General features: G+C 39.0%; 1 protein-coding gene across 1 annotated transcript in view; it reads left to right on the forward strand.

The window, feature by feature from the left end:
- FREM1 (FRAS1 related extracellular matrix 1) overlaps positions 1–25,379 on the forward strand; it is a 58,708-nt gene that overhangs the window by 17,771 nt on the left and 15,558 nt on the right. The window contains exons 11-26 of the mRNA XM_058826218.1: positions 413–503; positions 1,526–1,693; positions 2,215–2,423; positions 3,205–3,298; positions 3,694–3,946; positions 5,769–5,966; positions 7,183–7,368; positions 8,411–8,607; positions 9,435–9,663; positions 11,259–11,403; positions 13,763–13,904; positions 15,336–15,531; positions 16,259–16,523; positions 21,357–21,771; positions 22,503–22,704; positions 23,163–23,307. Of these exons, the coding sequence (XP_058682201.1) occupies positions 413–503; positions 1,526–1,693; positions 2,215–2,423; positions 3,205–3,298; positions 3,694–3,946; positions 5,769–5,966; positions 7,183–7,368; positions 8,411–8,607; positions 9,435–9,663; positions 11,259–11,403; positions 13,763–13,904; positions 15,336–15,531; positions 16,259–16,523; positions 21,357–21,771; positions 22,503–22,704; positions 23,163–23,307 (3,135 nt within the window). The remainder of the gene's footprint in view (positions 1–412; positions 504–1,525; positions 1,694–2,214; positions 2,424–3,204; positions 3,299–3,693; positions 3,947–5,768; positions 5,967–7,182; positions 7,369–8,410; positions 8,608–9,434; positions 9,664–11,258; positions 11,404–13,762; positions 13,905–15,335; positions 15,532–16,258; positions 16,524–21,356; positions 21,772–22,502; positions 22,705–23,162; positions 23,308–25,379) is intronic.

Genomic DNA, 25,379 nt, shown 5'->3' on the forward strand with positions numbered 1-25,379 from the left:
TAGTTTGCTGGTTACTGCTGTTGGATAGCTGAGTTGCTGAAAACTGGTTAATTTCAGAGTTTATAAAATGCAATATATTATAAATTTATAACCATAAATAATTAATTTTCCTACTTAAAGATAAATGCAGGTGGCATAAATGATATCTGGGATATGTAGAGATATGTAGAGACACACTTGCAGCAATTCCAGAGCTTGCTTGTAAGTTAGGAAAAGATCTTTCATGACCACTTTTGGTCAGTTTTCTGTGGTAATGTTTAAAGGGATAACAACGACAGAAGAAAGGAAAATGTTTCTTCTTTCAATGCAGTTGGAAATGCGAAGCTAATTTGAAATGCAAGATTGAGCTATGTGGCTATTTTTCTTGTTCTTTGGTACTGCTAGCCAAGATGTGACACGTGTTTTTGTGTAGCTATTCAGATGCTGGGAAACTGTTTATGGTGGACACCATCCCCAAATTGGTCAAGGATCCTGCTGCTCTTGCACTGCAGTCATTTACTCAGGTTTGTTATGTTATCTGATACCATAATGAGTTCTAAACCATTTTCAAATGTTACAAGTGTACAGCTTCTATTTGACAGGAAAACAAGAAGTGAAAACTGAGCAACAGTACAATCACAAGCTCAGTTTGCAAAGCTCAGAACTCTGCTATTCCAATACCAGATTTTAAAACAAATTTCAATCATACTTCAGATTTGCAATATGTTAATACAAATATCCTAAAACCAGCAGGGGCTACAGTTGCTTGGGTAGGCTGAATTTGGGTACACATAATGTAGGAGGAATGAAAAAGTATGCAAACTGAGGAAATGAGACCTTGAACGGTTTCCTGCTTCATTTCAGTGTCTCCACCAGAAGATGTATTACAGGATGGAACAGGCCAGAACAGAATTTTTTTTCAGGATTTTGTAGTTCAGTTTTTATGCTTTTGTAGTTTGACAAATACTAAAGTGTCCTGTTTTGTATCCTGCTCTATGGTTGAAGTTGCATAATGATCATTGCAGTACCATAATGAGATCTCTGACCCTACAGATCCTAAACTATATGCCTTATATGGATATCTGGATGCAAGATTTTGACGTTCCTATCACTGGCTTGTCCTCACCATGAAACACAGGACATGAGGTTACTATTCACACTGATGAGGGCAAATTCAGCTGCTGTGGGAGGTGTTAGCTTTTATGAATTGTTTATTTTAATGCCACAGTTAGAAAAGGTCCTTAGACCAGCATTTTTAAAGGGATCCATAAAGAAATACAGGCTATCACCTCTGCTGTTGCTTCTAAGCTGTATCTGGAATTTTTGCTACAGGTTTGAGTATTTGAACTTGTATTTACCTAATTTGTACCTAATGATGCATTTAATCAAGGTGTGGCTAATAGCTAAAGAGTACATGCTAAATTTCTGGAATTTATTTTGGTAGCTGGATAACACCTAAGCAGGGGATGATAAAGATCCCTAATGTGATGGGTTATGGATATCTCCATTATCTCCTCTTACATGCACCCCTCTTCTCTTTTTGTAGCATGCTGTGAACTATATGAAAGTTGCTTACATGCCACCCCTGCAGGATATTGGACCTGAACCTCAGAAAGTCCAGTTTATTTTTTCTGTCAGCAATCAGCATGGAGGCACTTTGTATGGGATCTGCTTCGATATTACAATTCTTCCTGTGGACAATCAGGCCCCAGAGGTAGGGTGGTGGTGAAAGTGAGAAGGAAGGACTTGGAAATTTCTTTGGGTAAAAACAGAAATGCAGAGAAATGCTCTGGTTTTACTGAGGTAAAAAAGTGAATTTTTCATAAGATCAGGGTTTCAGAGTTTTGCACACAGCTTGCATTGGGATAGAAGTATAAGGTAAAGTCTGGTGAGTGTGCAATGGGTTTTTTTTATGCTAAACTGAGATTACCTTTGGCATCTATGTATCTGTACAAAAACACTTATGTTACATCTTGATCAGCAAAACTGCATCCCTATATTTTGTGTTGCTTATTACCTATGGAGGTCAGAATCCTCCAGGAGAGGGACAAGAACTAGGATGCATGCATTATTGGTTGTTGGTAATTTCCTTAGCTTTTTCTAGCACAGCAGAAAAGAGTATATCCTTTGGCATTTTTTTAAAATCCTTATAGCAGAACAAATGAGATTAACCCTGTTTGATATATGTTTAGGGGTGCAACAGCACAGACAGCTGAGCATTTTTTCTCCCTGCAGGTTTTTACAACCCATTTGAGAGTGGAAGAGGGTGGCATGACCCCTATTACAGAAGGACACATTCTCATCTCTGATGCAGACACGAAACGAGAGCATCTCTTCCTGCTCCTGCAGAGGCAGCCGCAGCATGGGGTAGTGGAGCTGGATGACATTCCCATGAATGGAGGGGACAGGCTTTCCTATGAGGACCTGTGTACCCTGGCAGTCAGGTTAGAAGAGTAGTGGTTGTCTTTTGCGGTGGCTGAGGCTCTCAGTTGAATGAGCTGAACCCTGAAGTGGTGCAGGGTGCAAAGGCTAGCAATAGTCACCATAGCTCTAGCAGAGCTGCTCCAGGACAAGATAGCTGTCTGAGCCTTGGGATTGCAATGTCACCACGAAATGAGCTGTTGCATGGCCAGGAAATGGGAGTCAGCATGCCTGCTAGAGATAAGTTTCTCTATAAGGCACTGCTGAGGAAACTAGTTTTGTATTCATCCATGCAGTTCCTGTGAAGAAGGTTGCCAGCTATTTTCTTTCAAGGAAGTTGTGTGTTTATTAAACTTGGTTAGTTTACAAGAAAACTTTTGTTAAAATTAACTAGCGTAGAGATGAAAATTTTGCTTCTCTAGTTGTGGCAAGAACAAGACACGACACATTCATGCAGAGTTAGAGCTCCCTGGCTCTATTTCCATGTGTTAGAAAGTAAGCACTTACCGTGGTGACGTACACGTTTGGTAAACACCTCAGCAGCCAGAGAACCTCGCAAGCCTTAGGGAAACCTCTTTTCTGACTGATGAATGGTTTACTTTGGGGAGTTTCTTCTTTTAAGTTACCTCAAAAGCCCTTTAGGGGAACTCTGATGCTGAATCAGCACAGTTAAGTTGGATACCCTTACACAGGGAGAAGCTTTTTATACGAGGAGGGATACACATTGTAGGTCATGACCAGAAAGCATCAATTCTTCTTCATCTTTGTGAAGAATTTGTGTAGCTCTATAATCTTTTTTCACAGATATCGTCATGACGGCTCGGAGACTCTCACTGATGATGTTCTCTTTGCAGCCACAGATGGCATCCATTTTGTAGAGTTCATCCTGCAGGTCAAGGTCAGTGTGTGGCATATTTCTGAGAGCAGCTGTCTGTGTGGAGGCAAGCAGTTCAAAGCTTGACTTATGAAAGTCCTTGCATTACCTTGGAAACTGGAAGATAATGGATATATTATGCTTCCATTTAAACCCTAGGTTTCAGGTTTACGTGGCAAACTTGAGAGGAGCTTTGACTTACGCTTTGTACTGAAACTATAATTATCTAGTTTGGTTTACTTATGTCTTTTATTCTTAATTCAGCTGGTTTCTTTTTGCCCATAGAGAAATGCCAATGTACTCTGATATCTGCCATCTCTGGCACCGTACTGTTAGTCTGAGCTGCAAAGCAGTGTCCTGAATTAACCGCTTCCAATGAAATGAACAATAAGAAAATCTTAAATTATTTTTCTGATTAGGTGCTGCCTGTGAATGATCAGCTACCTGTTATGCAAACAGGCCTTGTTCCCGTGCTCCACTGCCTGGAGGGTGAAGAAGTAGTTCTCTCTTCACAGCACATTTATGCCACAGACGCAGACAGTGATGACATGGAACTGATCTTCATGCTGGCCCGCCAGCTCTACCACGGGGTAGTAAGGAAAGCTGGCGTTGCCGTGGATCGTTTCTCCCAAGCCGATGTCATCGCTGGTTTAGTCACATACAAGCACACTAGTAAGTGAGCTGAGGACAGAATTCAACTGAAAGGTGGTCAGACAAGTATTAGTAAAAGAATCTTAACCTGAATCCATGCCTTTGCAGAATTCCAGTAGGAACTTCCTAGAAACCACATGTTGTGACTAGGGAAAAAAATAACCTGGCTTTAAAAAGAGGGGTGATGATAGACAGCTACCAGATATTTTAATATGTTCTCCAAATCCCTGCTTGAACTGAAAATTATATTTGAACAGGTACATGAAAGCATCATAATCCCAGAGGAACTCTTTCACTGTTGCTGACAAAATATCTTGGGCTTTTTTTGACAAAATTATTATTAAGTACAAACGAGAGTATTTTGATGTGTTTCATGACACATCAGAAAACGCTTTTGTACTTCTTGTTTACCTCTCCAATCTAGAAGGTTATCTACTTTGGACAGTTCACAGTCTTTCTTTACCACAAGATAAAGGAAGTTCTGACTTTCTTAATGAGAAACACAGTGTTAAAAAGACGTTATTTTGTTGTTTTATTGTTAGTACTTTTTTTTTTTGTTTAGTTTTGTTACTGGCAGAAATCAAGTGCTGGTTAACCCCTTTTCTTACTTGAATTTATCCTTTCATCAGGATTAAAGAGGTCCTCTTTCTACACCTCTGAATGACAGCTTTAGTCTTTTTTCTTCCCCCCCAAACATTCTGGTCTTCTGTTTAATTATTCTGTAATTTTGTGTTAGCATGGAGAATAGATTTTTTTTTTTCAAGCTTGGCACTGTCTAAAATGAACAGCTGGTATTTGAAAAGGAAGCACTTAATTATGGCCACCAATAACAAACTTTTATTTTGCATTCTAAAGATATCACAAGCTGTATTTCAATGACAATATTTTGCAGGGGCAATGAATGAATATTTTACAGGGGCACCTTCAAGAGTGTGGTGTTTCTGGTTTTCATTTCCAAATTTCTAACATTAATTGTGCTGTCGGTAGGTATTGCAAGAGAGTCTGGGAGTCACTGCCTTTCCTTTGAAGGCCATTTATTAATAATATCTTGCAGCAATATGAGACACATGCTGCCAGAAGTGCTGACAGCTGGAGTACTCTGACCCACAGATGCTTCTTGCTAGGAGTGGCAGTTCACAGTTCTGTATCAGGCCACATTTTAAATGTGATTACATATAGACATAATATGCAGTACCGTAATAAAGTACAACAATAAAGTACAGCCCTTGTTAAAGTCCATTTTGAAAGGATAAGAAGCATATAGGAATGCAGGCATTACTTGCCATATTAAGAAGTTTTCTTTTGGAAGATCATGGATATTACCATCTATCATAGAGGAACATATATATATATTTATACACACACATATACATATATACATATACACATATACATATACACATACACATGTACATATACAAGAAAGATTTTTCAACATTCTTTGAGAAGGAGTGCAGAAAACCCACTTTTTCTACACAATATACATTTTGTACATTAGTGCAAAAGGAACAGAATCTTGAGGACTATTAGCCATTTTACTATTATGTAACAGGATATCATAACATTGCAATTGTAACATTATAATTCCTATTATACTAAGACTCTTTTCTGTATCCTCTTATTATATCATAGAAGTGAGCTGGTTAAAATTAATTGTAGACAACAAACCAAATCTCTAACCAAACAGCACCCCCATCAGCCAGAATTAAAAATTCCAGTACTTTTGCTGCTGCTTTCTTTTTCTTCTGATACTTGATACTGAAGACTGTCTTTGCAGGATAAAAATTAATCTTCATGAAGTTTTGGTAAATAATTTCTTCTGAAATGTAATATCTTTTCCCAGGCGGTGAGATTGGCTTGACTCCTTCCATCGAGATCTTAACCTTGATTGTCTCTGATGGTGAGGCTGGCCTAGATGTGAAAGACTGCTGTTACGATGGACCTCTTTCTCCTCCAGTTTCACGCGATGATCCATTTCCTGTCTATGACCTTAACATCACTGTACTTCCAGTGGACAACCAGCCTCCATCAATTGCAACTGGTGAAATCTTCTTCTCACTACAGCAGTACAAAGAGGGAGGGCTACACAGTACTGTAAAGGCTAACAGACGACTCAGGGTGGCTTTTTTGGTTGTTTGAGTTTTAGCATTACAGGTAGTTAGTTGAGATCAGCATACAAAAATTTTGGATCAGAATTTCCATCAGTTTTATTTTCTTTTTCTTGTACAGTGCAAACACCCAATCCAGCTGTCAGTGCAAGGATGAGCTTGTTGCTCTTCAGCTGCATGTTTAGAGCATGTGGTTAGAAATGAGAGTGCTCAGATCTGCTCCCCACCGTGTCCACATGCTAATTGCTGTGTATGTAAGCTGTGTCTAGGTAAAAGGGATCAATATCTTGTCCCTGAACTTAACTTGTGGCTCAACAGGTGTCAGGTTTATACAAAAGCATAAACATAAATAGAGATATTTAGTTACCTTTGTGTGTAGAGTATAAAAAAGAAATTTGGGCCTTACATGAAGGGACAGAATCATTGCTACCTACTTAAATTTCATTCTTTTAGAAAATAAAGACAAAAGCTATACATTAATAGATATGAAGCCACATTTTTACAAGTACTATTCAGAATGAAAGAAACTCAGTTAAAATGGAAATAGAGTTGATTATGTACGTCTTGTCCAGCTGCAGCCCATTGTGTGAAATTTCAGTCAATTTCCTGGGCTTTTTAGTGTGGTCTGTGATATACATATTAGAAGTATGTTTTCCATCTGCTTGTGTCTTTCAATGTCATTTGTTTGCATGTATCAGGTATATGTTATGTATCTCAGAGAATATTTAAGCATATGTATGAATAGCTTTGTAATTTGCAGGCACTCACCCAAGTAATGTTCTGGAAATGAAGCATTGTCTCAGCAGGGAAATTAAGAAGTGATGCATGAAAAATTGTTCATTATGAGCAATTCTTAACAGCTCTCATGTAATTAATGCTCTGACAAACAGAGGTTACAACTGTTTTTGAGCAGTATATAAACCTTACCTAATAACTTAACCAGTAAAATATTTTCATGATCCTCTTCTTTATTTTTGTGATGGCAAAAGCAGAGATGTTGGTGAAAGCAGAGAAAAAAACGTTAAAACCCCTCAGTAATTCAGTATTTGTTGTATTTCCCCTCTCAGTTATTAGTTCCATTCTTATTAACAAAAACAACAGTAAAATGAGCTCATGACTAATAATGCTTAACATGTTTTTTGTGCACAGGTGCAAGCTTTGTGGTGGAGGAGGGCTCCTCAGCAGCCCTTACTGCCAATCATTTGTTTGCCACTGATCCTGACACCATTGCAGATGACTTAGAGTTTGTATTGGTTTCTCCTCCCCACTTTGGCTACATTGAAAATATACTGCCTTCTCCTGGGTTTGAGAAGAGCAACATGGGAATAAGCATAGGTAAGTCTTAACAATTTGTGGTAATCAAGCGGATTAAATCTGGAGGGCTTGTGGAAGGCTCTGCAGTGGGCTCTGGTCATGCAGATTCAGGTGTGGGCATTAATATGGGCTTATTGAGGACTGTAGGTGCTGGCAAATGAAGAGCAATAGGACTTTGTGGGATGACTTCAAAGGGAGACTGAAGCTCTGCAAATGTGAAGAATTAGCCCTTGAAGTAAACAAGGCAATACATGTTTTATGCAACCAGCTGAGATCTATTAGAAGTCATGACATTACCAAGACATTAATCGGCTCTCCCTGCCTTCCTCTTCAGTCTCAGTCCTCCATGAAAAGATTCAGCATTCCTTCATCTATACCTCTGCCAATTAAATGCAGTAGCCTGGGTTCCACATTAGTTTCCAAGATAATGTTACAAAAGTGATAGAGATGGTGTTTGACTTAGATGGTGACATCCCTTGTCCACTTTCAAACTGTGTAAGGGAATTTCACCCTCAGCAGAACAGACTGTGACATGCTTTGTAATGCTACCAGCTTTTACCAGCATCCTCAGCTGTAAACCTGCAATCACTGAGTCTTTAACTCCTCATTTTTGTGGTCTGTCAGTCAAATAAAGTGTTGTTAGAATAATATAATCATGGAATCATTTAGCTTGGAAAAAACCATCAGTTTCAGTGATTAACGCAGTGCTATCAAGGAATCTTGGACCTCAGATATTTTCCTACATATTATTTGAGTTAGTTTCATGTGGGCTGAGTTTTGCAGTCTGAACTGAAAAGTGAGAAGCTTGAGAGTCTCACCTGAAGCAGAATGAGGCAGTATTTTTTGGGGGGAAAGGGTTTGTGTCCTGCAGTAATACATGCAAAAAACTACAAATACAAATACAAAATACAGTCAAAAAACTACAGTTTTGAAATTAAAATTTTGAAGAAGTTCAAGTTATTTATTCTTTGAAAAAAGACATAGTTTCAATGTTTTAAATGATGGATAAAACTAGACGGCATGAAAATATTGTGCTAACTCATTTTCTCTTTAAAATCTGTAGTTTCATTTCAGCTGAAGCACCTGAAAGCCATGAATATAAACTATGTTCAAGCTAGGCACTTGCAAATGGAGCCAACAGAAGACAAGTTTGTACTTTATGTCACTGATGGGTTGCATAGATCACCAGAGATCCCATTTTTTGTGCTAATCAACCCAACCAATGATGAAGTTCCAGAATTCATAACCAGGAATATTACTGTAAGGAAATAAGCAAAACGCCTGTCATAGAACTACTTTAACGAGAAACCATTCTATAACATAAAAAAGAGCACTGACCTGATACCTGTTCCTCTGTATATTTCCCTTACTTTTGTAGTTCAGTCTACTTCAGGGAGCAGCCCAGTGAAGTCCCATGTAAACCTGTAAGACAGAGCTTCAGTGAGATAGGAGCAGGGCATAGCTCTTGGAAATTTGAAGTTTAGTAAAAAGAATAGCTCAGATATTTAAACAAGTAAGTAATCTAGAAAGCAGAACAATCTTTCTGCATTCTCAAGAGCTTTCACATTTTTAATAGAGTATTTCTTATATTTCTGGCATAGTTTCTCCTCTCTCTGTAGACTTTTTAAAATATAAATAACTCTGTAAGCACAGAGTATAAACTTACTCTTACTTTGTAAACTTTGTAAAGTAAAAAGTGATCATACAAATTTATAAATTATAAATAAAAAGTGATGCATATAAATTTATATGCATCCATATTTTTAGATACCCTTATGTATTTAAAGGCTTTCTCCTTTGTGCATTTCTGAGCATTAGATTTGGCATTGACTTATGTAACATGTTTTCTATTAATATGGGAAAATATGAACTCCTTATCTCAACTCTCTGCATCACTGCAACCTGCAAATTTCTCTGTGTCTCTTAAACTCATTGAAATCAGTAGCTGGTTAAAAAGCCACAGGGTAAGGGGCGGATGAATCAAGAGATACACTTGTACACTAAAATACCCTACTCATGAAACCATGTTAGAATTCTATAATTTCTTTTTATGTAAAAGGATTGGACTTTTTTTCTTTCACATTCAGGTTCAGGAAGGGGAGATGAAAGAGCTGAACCTGTCTGTTATCAATGCGGTTGATCTGGATGTGCCTCAAGACCCTCTGGTGTTCAGGGTTGTGCAGAGGCCCTCGTACGGGTTCCTTATTAATGGTGTTCACGGCAGTGATGTTCTACACTACAGAGAGTTAATTAACCATGATCACCACAGCCATGGCTTGCTTGTTCATGACTTTTCCATGGAGCTACTGAGGAATGGTAGGTGCAGCATCCTTCTAACAATGGTCTTTCTTTCCTTTAATGAGGCAAGTGTCACACTAAAGAAATCTTCATCATTTATTTATTCACTTGCCTTATGTTTATTTTCAAGACAGTGTTGAGGAATAGAAGTTGTCCCATTTAATGTTCTTCTTGTCTATTGATTCGAGGAACTGTCAATAAAATCATCCCGCGAGACCTCTGTATCACAAAGGGTAGTAATATGAATAGGAAAATCACAAAAAAAAAAAAAAAAAAAAAGGAATGATGTAACTTGATGTAACATAATGTAACATCATCAAACAGATTTGTAAACATTTTACAGCACCTAGAATAGAGAGACAACAAGACTGATTTAAAAACACATTAACTGATCATGGGATTAAGCACTTCTTCAAATGATCACAGAATTGTAAAGCATTTTGGATTGCAAGGGACCTTTACTAGTCCACCTCTCCTGCCATGGGCAGGCACAACTTGCAGTGGACCAAGTTGCCTAAAGTCCCATTCAACTTGACTTTGAACACTTCCAGCGTTCCCCAGCCACTCTGGACAAACTGCTCCAGTGTCTCACCATTCTTACTGTAAAACGTTTTGTCCTTATGGCCAACCTAAACCTACTCCTGCCCCTTGTTATGTCACTACAGGCACTGGTAAAAAGTCTCTATCTTTCCTAGAAACCTTCTTTAGACATTGAAAGGCTGCAATTTACCATATGTCTAGTAATAAATGTCCAAATTGGGACTGCACAACTTAGCATGATTTGTCAGCCTGCTTTAAAACAGCAAATCTATTTCAAGTACCTGTAATGAAAAAAAGTGGATTTAACACTGCAAGGAATATAGTGGATTCCTCATGATTGTGGCTATTTAGTGAAACGTGGAATCTATCAGTGTAAAGAGAGGCATGAACTCAATACTGTCACTCAAATTTCAGTTCAGCCCTCAAAACCTGAGGAAAGATTTTTTTTCTCTCTGCCTGTCTAATATGAACCTCCAAAATATCAGGTGTCCACCCCAAATTCTTCTGCCTTCCCAAGCCTTGGTTTTGACTTTCCTTCTCGGCTTTGTCCTTTTGTTATCCACAATGGTGAAGGAGCCACCTTTGTCCTAGAACTTCTGATTGTCCATGGTCATAGATACGAGGCCAGCTGTCCTTCCAAAGGCTTCTTCAAAGTTGCCTGAAGGCTATTTAAAGCATTTAAAGTATTTCCAGGCAGTCTCATCCTCTCTGTGGTCCCCATCAAAGTGATTTGGAATAAGGAGAGGAGAAGAAATGTACCTTTTTCAGATTGACAGAGAGACCTTTTTTGGAGAGTCACTCCTTGCTTTGGTCAGGCTGGTGACCTTGAGTCAATAGTATGTTGTTAGATCACTGAACAGCAGTGGCTCATAAAACTCATCTTGTGGTAGCTAAGGCAAGTTTATTGTTACCCTAGCATTGGGGAGGGGAGATGGAAGAAGGGTGATTGAAGCAGAGTGAAATGATGAAGGATTTTGCAGGAGTCAGATTAAGTTGTTCTTTCCATTTCTCTCACTCATTCTTCCTCTCCCTCTCTTTCTCTCTTATTTTTTCCTTCTTCCTGCCTCATATAGGAATGAAGCTGATGTACATGCATGACAACTCTGAAAACCTCACTGACAGCTTTAGAATTCAGCTATCAGATGGAAAACATAAAATCCTCAGAACCATTTCAGTGAAAGTCATTCCAGTTAATGACGAGAAACCAGTGCTGAGCAAGTAAGTCACATGTTCCTGTTTATGACAGTGGGATGTGTTCAGACAAAATGATGGAAAAGTGCACAAAACACCAAATCCTAGGTTGGAAGGATCGTTAAGGTTGGAAAAGGCCGTTAAGATAATAAAGTCCAGCCATCAACCTAGCCTCCCACCATGTTCACCATTAAACCTTGTCTTTGGTGTCTGATACAAAGAGGAAGCCATAACCAGTAACAGACTAATGTCAGTAAAAATGTTTCTATGTAGATCTCTGTAGATCCATTTAGCAACAACAACAAAAAAATTAATGAAAGACGTGCATGTTTAGTATTGCTCTACATTAAGCAAATAGAGGAAAAAATGTCTGGGGAAACGTGTTCATTGTTTTTTTTTTCATAAATTGTTTTTCATGAGGTGTTTGCCAGGTGTTGTACCTCTGCTGAACACTGACTACCATGGTACTGTTTTTCCTTTCTCTGAGAGAAACAAACACCTGCCTAAAACACCTCTCTGAAAGCAATTCTGGATTTTAGAAGAAAATGTGAGAGGATCCACAAGGTTGAAGCAGGGGGAGGACTTTCAGATTGTAATTCTCTTATTTTATATTCTAAAATTCTTTTTCTCTGCCATAATTCTGCTGCTGCAAAGACACACATTTACTTCCCTTATGCTTCAAAACCAGGACTCATAGATGAATTAGACATGATCAGAAATGGCCTGGCAGACCATTTATAGATAGGCAGCTGGCTGCAAGAGAGCCAAACCTCCTGGACATTTTAAAAAGGAGCTCATCCCTTGGGATCTCCAACTGATGACTCGTCACAGAGCATCAGGACCTCCATACTTGTGACTGTTTTCCAGCTCCAGACAGGCAGATGGGAAGCTAAGAGTCCAAAGGTTTTGTGGGTATAGCTCTGAAACTCTAAAGTTTGCATTTCAGATTCACAACCTGTCAAGCAGACTGCCACTAAGGAGGGAATTTCTGATCCCTCAGGGTATTTGGCTTACTTTCATATCAGAGTTACATTTCCCGTTGCAAAGAATTTCTAATGTTATTTTTGCCAAGTAGAGCTTCCTACAATAACAAATGTTAGTTTCTTAGCTAAAAGATTTTCAATGACCACATCAAGCTAACATGAGAGAATGACAATTTTCAGTTAGAATAAAAAGTATAATTTATGTATGCATGTATCATGTACAGATAATTACTGATAATTGCCTATTTATTCCTCACATAATGCTATAGATTGATCTGCCATTTTCCACCTTCTCTCTCTAAAAGGAGATGGTGAAGTACAAGAAGTCAAGTGTCTTTAGCTTTTCCCAGCTAGATCCAGAAACTGTTGCTTCCTTGTCTGGCAATGTTAGGTCCACCACTCGACATTCCTGTGATGAACAGTAGCATAGATTGAGACATCTACTCCCAAAATAGCTATTCCTTTATAAGAAGTTAGTGCCTCTTGCCTGTTACTTCTAAACTGAGAATGCTGCCAGTATTTAAGCAGTAGTTCTTTAAGAAAATGTTCAGTTTGGCACTAAAGTGATTAGCTGCCACATTCTACATCTTCAGGGTAGGGTTCAAAGTTCCTTGTGCTAGTGCAGTCTTTTACAGGTGAATATTGGGCAGTACCTGTAATCTTTTCTTTATGTTTTCATCTTTGGACGCTTTCTGGTGCTCAGGGAACCCCAGGGATTTTCAGCTCTCATCTCCATTTGTTATGGTCAACAGACTGAAGAACCTGTGATGGGATGTTTTTGGCTGGCAAACAGTGCCTCTTATTCACAGTGATTGCCAAAACCTCAATCTGTCACCTTTTGGATTGCATCCTGCAACAGAAAGTGCCCTTGGGGAATGTAAGGCCTTTCTTTACACATTCCTCTTGAGAGCTTCTTCCCAAAATGAGATGTGGGTGCTAGAAGGAGCATAGAGAAGAATCCAGTTAGATATGGTTGTGTCTCTTACAGATAGAGGTGAGCCTTGAAGACTAGTTGCTTGAAAGACAGTCATTTCCTAAATAAACAATCAGTTCATCATTGCTGTGCTCTATATTAGCAGTAATAATGCAGTCTATTTGTTTACACTGTCTTCTTCCTATAAATTGTATGAAGGTAAGAAGAATAGGGTCCAGGGAAATAAGAGAGATGTGTTAAATCGTTTCGTTTTAGGTATCTTTTTTATTTGTCACCATTGTACGGAGAAGCTTGTATGCACATTTTTCTTTTTTTTCCTCTCTTTTGAACAGAAATAGGCACCCTTCTTCAATTCTCTCTGAAAATGTAATTTCTGTCAGAATTTGGTTAATCCGTATTTCTGGCAGAGAAATTACATGTTGAAAAGGTTCCTTTTATTGCATCAATACATGACTTTTAATTTTTTCAGGAAGAACAATATAGAGGTGAACATAGGTGAAACTCAAATCATTTCTAGCGCTGTTCTGTCAGCAGAAGATAAAGATACCCCCAGGGAGAGAATTTACTACTTGTTTGAAAGACTTCCAGAAAACGGTCAGCTTCAGATCAAGGTTAGTCTTTGTACTTCAACAAAAAGCAGGCATACAAGAACTCTCTCTTTTTAGGGAAAAATGAAGATCATTTTCCTTTTCTCCCAAATGCCTGTGATATTTTGAAGTAAACACTTGGCCAGTTTGATTGTTGAAGGAGTGTTTGAGTCCAACAATGATGCTGCCCCAGAGGCTTTGGCACTAAAACCCAGATCCTGAACAGGAGAAGATGGAAAGTAAAAAAAAACCGGCAGATAATCTGAAGTGAAAATTGAGAGAGATGCTGGGACAATCATCCCACAAAGAGAGAAAAATCAAGCTGGGGGGGAAAGTCCTTGATTTAAAAAAAAAAAAAAAAGAAGAAGAAAAAGAAAAAAAAAAGAAGAAAACAAGCCTTTACTTCAGTTATTTCAGGGTTCAGAAAGCATAGAAGGAGTTGCATGTAAAGGAGTAAGTAATACCTCATCAAGTAGAAGAAAAGCACAGGGGGAAGGTAGGGAAAATCAAGATGATGGAAAGGATATATCAAGAGGACTGGCAAAAAATAAGATTAGAAATGGAAGATGAGATGACAATCCATTGACCTAAAATAAGCAAAAGGAACAAAGCTGGAAAAAACTTCCTCTTTTAAATAGCATGCATATGTGATAGAAATAAAATTCATTTCTAAAACTTATGAACTTGGAAAGCATTTTGATGCTGGATCTCAACCTCAAACTGTGGATCACGTGACACTTGTGAATTAAGTCTGAGGCAAGAGACAGCTGCTGACTGGAGTCTGTCAGTTTGAACACATAGGGCACATATATATATCTTAGGTCTCTGTCCTTGATAACCTTTGCTGTAAATCTAGTGATGCTGTTACTGCTACTAAATGTCAAATTCATGGATCAGTCCAATTTAGGGTACTAGAACAGCAAGAAATTTTATGATGTGATTCAGTGTATTTTTTTTTTAGCTAAGGACCTCTGGGGCTCCAAATTTCCATGATTCCCTGAAGTTATTTCTGATACAGTTTTAGCTATGATTTCAGATAGAACCCAAGAGCAGATTTGTGAAATGAAAAAATAGAAAACATAAGCTGGGTCAGGGACTATTTAATTTTTATCTTGGTGTCTGATTGAGAAGTATGCAAAAATTTATTCCCTAGAGTAAAAGGTATGCAGAAATTCATTTCCTAGAGTAAAAGCGGATTAACTTCATATTACTCTACTTTATTAATCTATTATTACTCTATTTTATTAATGATCATTGTATCTTCTCTAGCCTTATATCTGCTGGAAAAAAAATCCAGTTATTTGCTGCCTTCCAAAACATACTGTGAGGAAAGAGCCTATAGAAGGAAAGCCAGGTAGCTGCCACTAACAGTCTACATAACTACAAAGAAACACAATTAACTGGGAAGGATGTATTTGTGATTATCAGTTAATGAAGGATGCTTGTGCTTTCTAGGTAGAACAAGAGTGGGTGACTCTCCGAACTGGAATGAAATGCACTCAGGAAGAGGTGGATATGAATCTTGTGAGATATGTCCACACAGGAGCTGTGGGGTCCAAGAAAAAAGACAGCTTCACATTTTACCTCTGGGATGGGTACAACAGATCCCCAGCTGTGGACTTCTACGTAAATATCAAGGACTTGGAAAAGGGTAAAGATCCACTATACTTGATGTTTTACAGTGCCTGTTTCTGAAATCAAGATATCTGAGTGCATGTCCTGATCCTTTCCTTAGCACTATATAGGCCCTGGCAAGTGTCCTTGCAGATCCTGTAAGTTAAACTGCTTGGACTTCACTGTTTGCCAGGTCCTGGGATTTGAAAAGCCTCTGCCAAATGCAATGTGTTCTAGTTTGCCTCCAAAGACTCCCTAGCAGCTTTGAAGATAGCACTGAAAATACCTTTCTGAAACTGCTTTTATGTCTGAGTAAATCAGCACAGAAAAATGGCAAGAATATAAAAAGGTAGGCAAAAGACTGTTCAGAAACAGCTCTGTCTCCAAGGTTGTTCTACAGTCTCATGGTCTCTCTTCTTTTATTACATCTCTATTAAAAACATAAAGGTTTACCTGACACTGCTAAGGTTGGAATACATGCCAAAAGAGGCTGTAGTCTCTTCATCCTTGGCCCCAATAGGATAATAGTTTTCAGGTTCCTAATGGATAAAGCCCTAAGCAATATGGCTTTGGCTGATCTCATGGCTGACCCTGCTTTGAGCAGAAGGTCAGAATAAAGATATCCTGAAGTTCTTTCCATGCTGAATTCCTCTATAAAGTCTTATCATTTTTCTACCAGTGGTGGCTTTCCTGTGACTAAGCAACACAGAAGAGATCATCCAGTTCAATATGACTATTTTAGTGTTGTTCTGTCTATTCTGCAGGAGACATAGTGGTTTTTACGAAACTTTTTAGTGTGCCAAAAGGAGATCGCAGCTGCATTACAACTGATGTCCTCCTTGCACTGGATGGTACTGACAAGCCAGAGGAGCTCCTTTATGTGATAACCTCCCCACCCCAGTATGGACAAATAGAGTATATCAGCTATCCTGGCATCTCCATTACGAGCTTCAGTCAAATGGATGTAGCACGACAGATTGTCTGCTATGTTCACAAAGCCAAGGCAGCTGCTCATGAAGATACATTCAGGTAAGGCATAGTGCCCCACCCCTCAAGCTCTTCCCCTTGAATTTTTGGGGTGTTTAAAAAACCTGCACTGCGCAACACAAAACACCCAACCTCCCCCCACCAAAAAAAAAAAAAAGTTAAAAAAATTAAAAAAATTAAAAAGAGCTGGAGGCTCTGTGTGAATTCTCAATGTTTACATAGCACATCTATTTCTACTGCAATAAGTATAGTTGGGAATGATTTGGTAATAAATGCATTTTCTCAAGGATGCTGAAAACATAACCAGAGACACATTTCTTCAATACTAGCTTCAACATTACTATACCACCCAGGCATACACAGCTGTTAAGATTTAAGTGAGAGAGAAGGACTGAGAACATAGTAGAACTTTCCTTTGGTTTCTTGCTACAGCTGGATGTGGTAAAGCTGGTCCATTCAGGTAAATACAAGCTTTCTTCTCTGATATAATTTATCCTATTAATTTGATTATGAATCCCTAAGTATTCTGGAATATAATGAAAACCAGTCCACTTAATTTATTTTGACAATACCATATTGTCAAATATGACAATACCATATTGAAATTCATGTAGACCCTTGAAATTTTGGGGTAAATCCATAGCTCAAAATAAAGAAAATGTTTATAAAAGAAGAATGCTTACTTTTTGCTAATATTGGTAATTTTTTTCTGAGAACAGCTTTTGACAAAAGATGGACTTACTGTAAAATTCAAAATTAAGAGCTTATTATTTTTCACTTGTGACTAAGAAAGATTAAAGACTTGGCTCCTAAGAGCTGCAATTCAGGAGAAAACCCTTTTTACACCCACCTAGAATAAATTCCTGATCTGAATGGCTTTTTCTGTGAGGCATGATGAAATTGGAGAACACGTTGCATCATCCAGTTCGGGAACTTTTTTGCAGACAAGTCAAGCAAGTGGGGCTTGGAGACATCAAATAAATCTCCCTATGATACTGGGTCAGGTAGCATTGTCCAGAGTTAACCCAAAAGTTATTCTGAAACTTTCCTCAGATTAAACATTTTTAGCTATCCTTTCCTCTGCATTCAGTGTGGTGGAAATTCTAGTTAAGAGATTTGTCTGATTCACTTGTACTCACTACAGGAAAAGTGAACACTTATTCCCTGGTTTTATGTTTCTTAATTGTGAAACATTTTCACCAAAACTAGATTAGATTATTTAAGTAAGGTTGCAGTCATGCCAGCCTTAGTTTGGGCAGTGTAGCATAGTGGCTTGTGTCAGTATGACTTCCATATCACACTAACGAAAGCAGATCAAACAATTCTAGGCAAATTGCAAAAGTGGATAAACCCAATTAGGCCAATGACAAAGAACAAACTAGAAAGTCAGTCTTATAAAAGTAAAGTTATGATGCTTTAATAAATATTCATATTTGACAACTATTTTAATTCAAATAATTGTGTTTCTTGATATTATCATTTAGAAAATAATTTGGTTTTATGTAGACATATAAATATTCTGGCAGAACAGTATTATTATTTCAACAAGGAATTAATTATATGGGTAATTGTGGGAGGAGGAGGAATTAACTGACCAGATTTTTACTTCCCACTAAAGTACTTCCTTCAGACATAAATTTACCTGTATTGTTTGGTGCTGTCAGCCTGGAAGAAAGATTTGGCAGCGCTTTTTTGGACAGATGACTTCAAGTGATTAGCAACCTGACATCAGATGCTGGCAGCAGGATGCTAAAAGAACATGCTAATGTCCTCCATTTTGACATGCTGGCTCGATTTTGTAATGAGTTGGCACTATTTATGATTCCATTTTTATCTTTTAAATGCCATGACAGATGGTAGGTCCTATAGCCAACTCCATTGCCATCAAACTGCAGAAAGCATGAAATGTTGGTAGTTGTGAAATCAAACCATGCAACATGTCCTCCAAACTTTGCCTGGGAATTGTACCCTAAATTTCATCAGAGTGAGAATACTGTCTGCTCTTCACTCCTGAGGAAATTACAAAGCAGACATAAACCAGAAATAAACAACCAAAATCTCCCAAAGTGCAGAAGAAGGACACCTTAGACATAGGCAGTTTCATTACCTGTGAAACTCAGCAGAAATGAATGAATGAAATCTATGGTAAATTTCAGTCTGATGTATATGTGAGCTTTATTCGTGTCTGGTATTCTGGAGAAGGCTGGATGAATCTTCAATTTCATGAACTGAATTATCTAAATCTTTCACTAAATATTGTTTGAGATATCATCCAAATGTTTTTACGGCAATCAAAAGAATGAGAGAAAATTCACTTCTGCTGCAATCCTCCAGGCGTTCTGGGAGAAGGTTAAGGTCTTGACTGAAGGTGCTTTACCCTTTTTTCTCCTAACACAGTATTTATCATCATTATTCTAGTTCTGTATTTGATTTCTGAAAGCTTACAAATAGCACAACCTTTTTACCATTGGCACAATAGCATTAGGTCAGTGTAGACAGATGTCTCTAGGTTCCCAGTTGGGAATACCATCCTCAGTAAACATATTTCTAACTGCTACATAGTCCCTGGTCTGCCTATGCTCATTCCCATCTGCTTCATGGCACAACGCCAGTATACAAGTGATCAAGCTCTAATCATCCAATGTTGGTGAAAGGCAATGGGAGTTTTAGGTGGACAGTCTGTGTGACACAGTAAGCTGCCCCATGACCTACTGAAAGTCACTCACATTCAAGTCACACAGTAATACACCAGGGGTTGACCCTATACTTTTAAAAATACCTCTTCAAGGTCTGCAGTCAAAAGACCAAAGGGAAACCGATAATCTACTATATGTCAGCTAGTCCCCATTTCACTGGTAGAAAAGAGTGTTAGGTGGAAAGCAGCCAGCTAGGCTGGCCCTCATACTGTCTGAAACAACTGTCCCACTGTACTAGAGACAAATTTCTTTGCACAGCAGACTCTGCTCTGACTCAGAACAAACCTGTGTGAAAACCACTGTGCAGCATAATCACTGAATTTTATAAAGACAGGTATCTGTCTTTATATGCTGTAAGTTGATGGGAAATGAAGGATTGTGAGACATTTTCAGAGCAATTTTTAGTTTCATATACCCTTAAAAGTTTTTCTTACAGGCATGAAAATGTTGCATGTAATTCTTTTCAGAAGAAAATACAGAAATAATGGTCTTCCCAATGAAATCTAAGAGGAATTTAAAAGGCTAAAAGATTGTTTTTCTCTTTCTTTTTCTCCACAACTAAATTTAATAATAAATTTCTGCATTCCATGCTGTCACTCATATGGCAAAAGCCCATACCCAGCTGGTAGGCTTCTGTCATGGTTTAACTGCAGCCAGCAACTAAGCACCAGGCAGCTGCTCACTCCCTCCCCACCTGGTAGGACTGGGGAGAGAATTGGAAAGGTAAAAGTGAGAAAACTCATGGCTGAGATAGAGACAGTTTAATAGGAAAAGCGAAAGCTGTGCATACAAGCAAAGCAAAACAAAGAATTTGTTCACTGCTTCCTGTGGGCAGGCAGGTGTTCAGCCATCCCCAGGAAAGCAGGGTTCCATCATGCACAACAGTGACTTGGGAAGACAAATACCACCACTCCAAATGTCTTCCCCTCCCTCCTTCTTCTTTCCCCGTCTCTATACACTGAGCATGGCACCAGATGGTCTGGGATATCCTTTGGGTCAGCTGGGGTCAGCTGTCCTGGTTGTGCCCACTCCCAAGTCCTTATGCAGTCCCAGCCCAATCACTGGTGGTACAGTGTGAGAGGCAGAAAAAGCCTTGATGCTGTGCAAGCACTGCTCAGCAGTAACAAAACCAAAACATCCTTATGTTATCAACACTATTTACAGCACAAATCAAAACCACAGCCCCATACAAGTGACTATGAAAAAAATTAACTCTACCCCAGTCAATAACAGCAGAGCTTCAAACAGATTTTCTCTACAGCCTTGGGCACGTTTCTCTTAGTTTTGAAAGGAGAACTATCTGTAGTGAATAAACAAATCTTTGCACTTAAAGAAACATCACTACTTGAGCGACCACTACAAGAAACTATGTAGCCGTTGATAGAAATTCCCAGCATGGAAGAAGAGGTGTGCAGATATGACCACTGATAAATGTGGTCACTGATTTATGTGATGGATATCTATGTTTTTAACATCACTCTATACAATTTGTACAGTTCTGTCCAATATCTTAGTATTTCAGTGAAACTTGACTTTTTTAAAGAAACATAAACCAGCCCCTCTGAATATATGAAAATTTAAAGATATAGGTAGTGCCTAAACATACCCATGAAGTGGGAAAAGGCTGAATCTTAATCCAGTTTGGTTTTTCAGATGGTTTGGGGGCATTGGGTAAAAAAGATCTGTAACAGTGAACAGAAAGAAACCCAAACCAAACCAGGCAGGTCATGCACTTCTCATACCTCTTTCTGTAAGCTGTAGGTGCTACTGCCAGGTAACCAGGTGAAGAGAATTTGTAATGATGTGTAAAATATGTATGCCAGAAGCTACAATAAGGCCCCCAGGCAGCCTTTCCTTTTAGATTTGCTCCACCTGTATCTCAGGTAGAAGACTAGATCAGCTCTGTTATGACTGCTGATTTTCAAGGCCTTTCCTCTGGCATCTGCTCAATCCCTGCCAGGGCATTGTAAGTCATGTCACATACCTGGCTGTCTGCTCTCACGTTTTTAAGTTTTACATTCACTCCACTCAGTATCTGGGTTTGTGCTCCACCCAGCTCTTTTGCTTTTGCAGCATCAACACAGGCAAGTCCTGTAGTAAAGGTCTGCATTATCATTTCATTTCAGTACATGGTGAATCAAGAACAGATGCTGAAGACTGCCTTGCCTCTCTTTGCCAGATTCATCATCAGCAATGGACTGAGGACTAAGCATGGGACATTCAAGATCGCCTTGGAGGCAGCTGACCAGGCTTTGCCCACTCTTTCTAGGAACATGGGGTTAAGATTAACAGAAGGATCTATGGCACTTCTTACTCCTGATGTACTGCAGCTTTCAGACCCAGATACTGCGAAAGAAAACCTTACCTTTGTCTTGGCTCAGCTCCCCCAGTATGGGCATCTCTATTATCATGGGGCTGTGCTACTGCAGTACAATTTCACACAGCAAGATGTGGACAACAGGGATGTTGCATACAAGCACCGAGGTGGGAATTCCCAGATTGACAGATTTACATTTGTTGCCACAGATAGGACTAACCAAGGCTTCATCGTGAATGGGAGGGTGCAGAGCAAACCAGTGGCATTCACCATTCAGGCAAGTGTGACCACAGGCCTACTTAAGAGAGATAAATAGCATGATAAGGTCAAAAATCTACCAGTTTTACAGTTAGTACTTGCTGCATTTAACTGTGCAGCTAAAATATTTGCTTTCTGTGCTCCATGAATAATTAACCTGGGGAATTAACTACTTGACAAAATGCATAAAAATAAGCAAGTATATACTTATATACTTAATACTTGCATGCTAAAAATTTTACATCGAAATCTTAACTGTGGGAAGGATAGAACTTTCTCCTGCTCTGCTTTCCCACTTGGTGCCTGACCCTGTGATTTGCACACATGGGGGTGTGAGTATGACTGCTGATCTTCATGTCACAGGAATCTTGAATTACAGCCATTTTGCTTCCCCACCTAGACATCCTGTCTTCTCTCTGAGAGTATCTGTAGGATACCTGCTCTGACTCTTCTTTCTTTGCTAAAATCTTTCTGTTCACTTCCCATTTCCCCTGTTTTCAAGTCCTTCATACTTCACCATAGGCTCATATATGTTTACTGTGATTTTTTGTATGTATCTATGTGGCATGTTTCAGCAAACAAAGTATGCCCAGTTGCACTGCATGTCAAAATTCTGTGTTTCAAAACCCTGATACTAATGAAGAGGCTGTTAATATTTCCTTAAGACCAAGTTTCAAGTTATATGATTTTAGCAAAAGCAGGACAGAGAATACCCTGATGTTGTAAAATGAATGTCTAACTTTGATTTAGGTGGATCATTTGGACAAAATGGCACCAAAAATCATTCATCTCCATTGCTTTTCTGATGTGGAACTGCTGAAGAATGGCAATTATGGGATCTATATTACTGCCAAGTCCCTGAGGGCATCTGACCCCAATACAGAAGATGACAAAATAATTTTTAAGATTTTGCGAGGTCCTCATTATGGCTACCTGGAAAATATAACAACAGGTGATTTCTTTTATAATCTCTGTTTTGGGCCATACCAGACCAAATTTCAAGTCCTATCCTGTTAATGTTTGCTTGATAGGGGGAATCAAAATTTCTTAGCAAACTTTGGGCAAAGTTTGACTGTAGTAACAAAATTTTTGCAATGAAACCTGAGTCTTAAGTTTGTTAAAAGTCCTCAAAGAGTTTGAGATCATTTTTAATAGCTGCTGCTGAGAAACATTTTTATTTCTATCAAGGAAAAAAAAGATTATTATTGAATTTGGCCTTTTGATAAACAGGTTACACATGAAGAAATCGGTGGGGGGCTTATAATGAACAGATGTTGCTGTTTAGCTATAAACCTGCATTTCTCTAAATTCAGATTCTTAACAAAAAGAAAAGTTGAAAAGAGTCAATATTAACAATGTGGTTCTTATTATCAGGCTTTTGGTTACCTGCATATTACTCGTCTTTCCTAGGTGGATTAATTCAGGAAGGATTTAGCCAAAAAGATTTAAACAGCAGAATCATACTGTACGTCATCAACCAATCACAAGAAGTGAATTCAGACCACTTGGAGTTTCAAGTGACAGACGCCAGTGGAAACTCTGCAGCACCCCAAAGGTAGCTCCACTCCTTGGTGATAGGGGGCTGTGCTGCACTGTGCTCGCTGCCCCCTGGGGTAGATGAACAGGTGCTGGGCTGGAAACCGTGCAGACATGGGCAATGCAACATGCCATTGCTTTTGTTGGGGTAGAGGAGGTGAAATACACCCCTCAAGAAGGTGAAATACTAGGGGTGAGCTCCAGGTTAGCATGTGTCACAGTTCTCAAGGGCCTCCAGGGCCTCCCCAGGAAACATACTGCATTTAGTGGAAGTTGGACATTTGGAGAGCTGAGATGCTGTGTGCTGAAGGATGGGACTACTGCTTCATGAACATGGTCCTGCAGCTGCAGGTCACTCTTGCCCTTAGCTGATGGCAATGCAGTTTTTGCAAGCTTGAGACTACAATGGAAGGGATGCTCTCAAATGACAAAGCTGTGAGTGCCATATTTCTGCAAAAGAGCACTGAAAGAAGGTGGAAATCACATAGCATCTTCTTTGTCATCTGCTGCATGTATTAAGCATACTTCCCACCACCTCCTTGTATGTACATATGATGAGCTTCAAGTAGAAAAATTAGAATATCATCTGAACTGTGCTTTGGCGATAAAAGCCGTAAGTGCGAGTAGCTCCTCAGCAGAGGCAATAAAGCTCCTCTTTATTTCTGAAAATAGGGCTAAATGTGCAAACAACTTATTTAATCAGAAGAAATTGGGAAAAAAAACAACAAAAATGTAGTTTTTCTGGGCTAAACTTGTTACTCACAAACCAGGGCTCATGGTAAAGAAAGAGGAGCAGAGAGCTGTACCTAGGGGCAGAGCATTTCCCTTCACGCTGGAGAGAGGACAAGGACTGAGCTGAGCTGGAGGCAGCATTTATGTGCTGTGCCAAGAGATGTCCCTATACACAAACACATCTGAGCATGGACAGCCCAGCTGCTCTGTGCTGGCTTGCGGATGAGCCAACATTAAAACCACCATTATGTGATGCCACTTCTCATGGGAAAGTGCAACTCCTTGTAAATTAATGGCAATGCATAGCACAGCTTTAGGAAAAGAGCAAAGAGAAAGCTCTTTTTGCAGAAAATAGGTGTTAAAGTGAAGTTATCAGCTAGAAGAACAAATGGGAATTTTAGTGACAAAACATTATTTTAATACTGGATTTAAAAGCTTGTGAGATATTTTTTCAGTTTAAAGTATGTATCACCTACTGATCACAGTTTCAAAATACACAATTTATTGTTCATGTCCTAGCTTTTATTTGAATGCTGCTGGAATACATCTGGCACATCTATCTTCTTTAGCAAAAATAAAGCAACACAGCTTCTAAATGGGTTTCCCACAAAATTAGCATCAGAGGATAGAGGGGGACAGGAGGAAACTTCCACTGCTGACAGAACTAGTCACCTGTGAAAGGCCTAGAAGTTTGTTTAGTAAAATTCAAATAGCTCAGCTTATTTTGCTTCTTTGCACTCTCATTCATCCCTCTCTGACTCTCATTAATTTTTATAATAGCTTTAAAAAAGGAAAGATCTTTGACTGTCTTGTGCAGCACACAATCTTCTAAAGTTCAGACACTGCCCTCATCCTCCATAAACAATTCTGAAATTCAGTGCATAAGACACCTGGAATCAGATAGGGGAATGGTTGAAGAGTGTAGTATGCAGAGACTAAAGTAAGGGGAGGAGAGAAGGCCCTTGCACAAAGTCAGAAAAGTCCCAGGGCATACTCTGTATGCTGCAGAAGGAGAGTTAGGGAATAGATGAAGGCAGATGGGTAGAAAGGAGGATATTGCTGAGAAAAGACTGGGAAGCGAGAGTATGATAAAACTGCAAGGCTAAAGGGAACCAGGATAAACAGTGATAACTTGTCTTGGCCTATTGTTATGGACAAACTGCTCTTCTTAAAGTTACTGCAGAATTCCCCTGGCTGTGAAACAAGGCTCAAGTGTGGTTTAGGGTATATCAGGGCTGGTCTGGAAGATTTATTTCTGCCTTTTCCTAATCAGTTAAATCACACAAATGTGTTGATTTGGAGACAGAGACTCAGTATGTGTATTGGCTAAATCAGCAGTCGGGAGAGAGGGCTCCTCAC

This window comes from Poecile atricapillus, chromosome Z (genome assembly GCF_030490865.1).
Source record: "Poecile atricapillus isolate bPoeAtr1 chromosome Z, bPoeAtr1.hap1, whole genome shotgun sequence".
Classification (NCBI taxonomy): Eukaryota; Metazoa; Chordata; class Aves; order Passeriformes; family Paridae; genus Poecile; species Poecile atricapillus.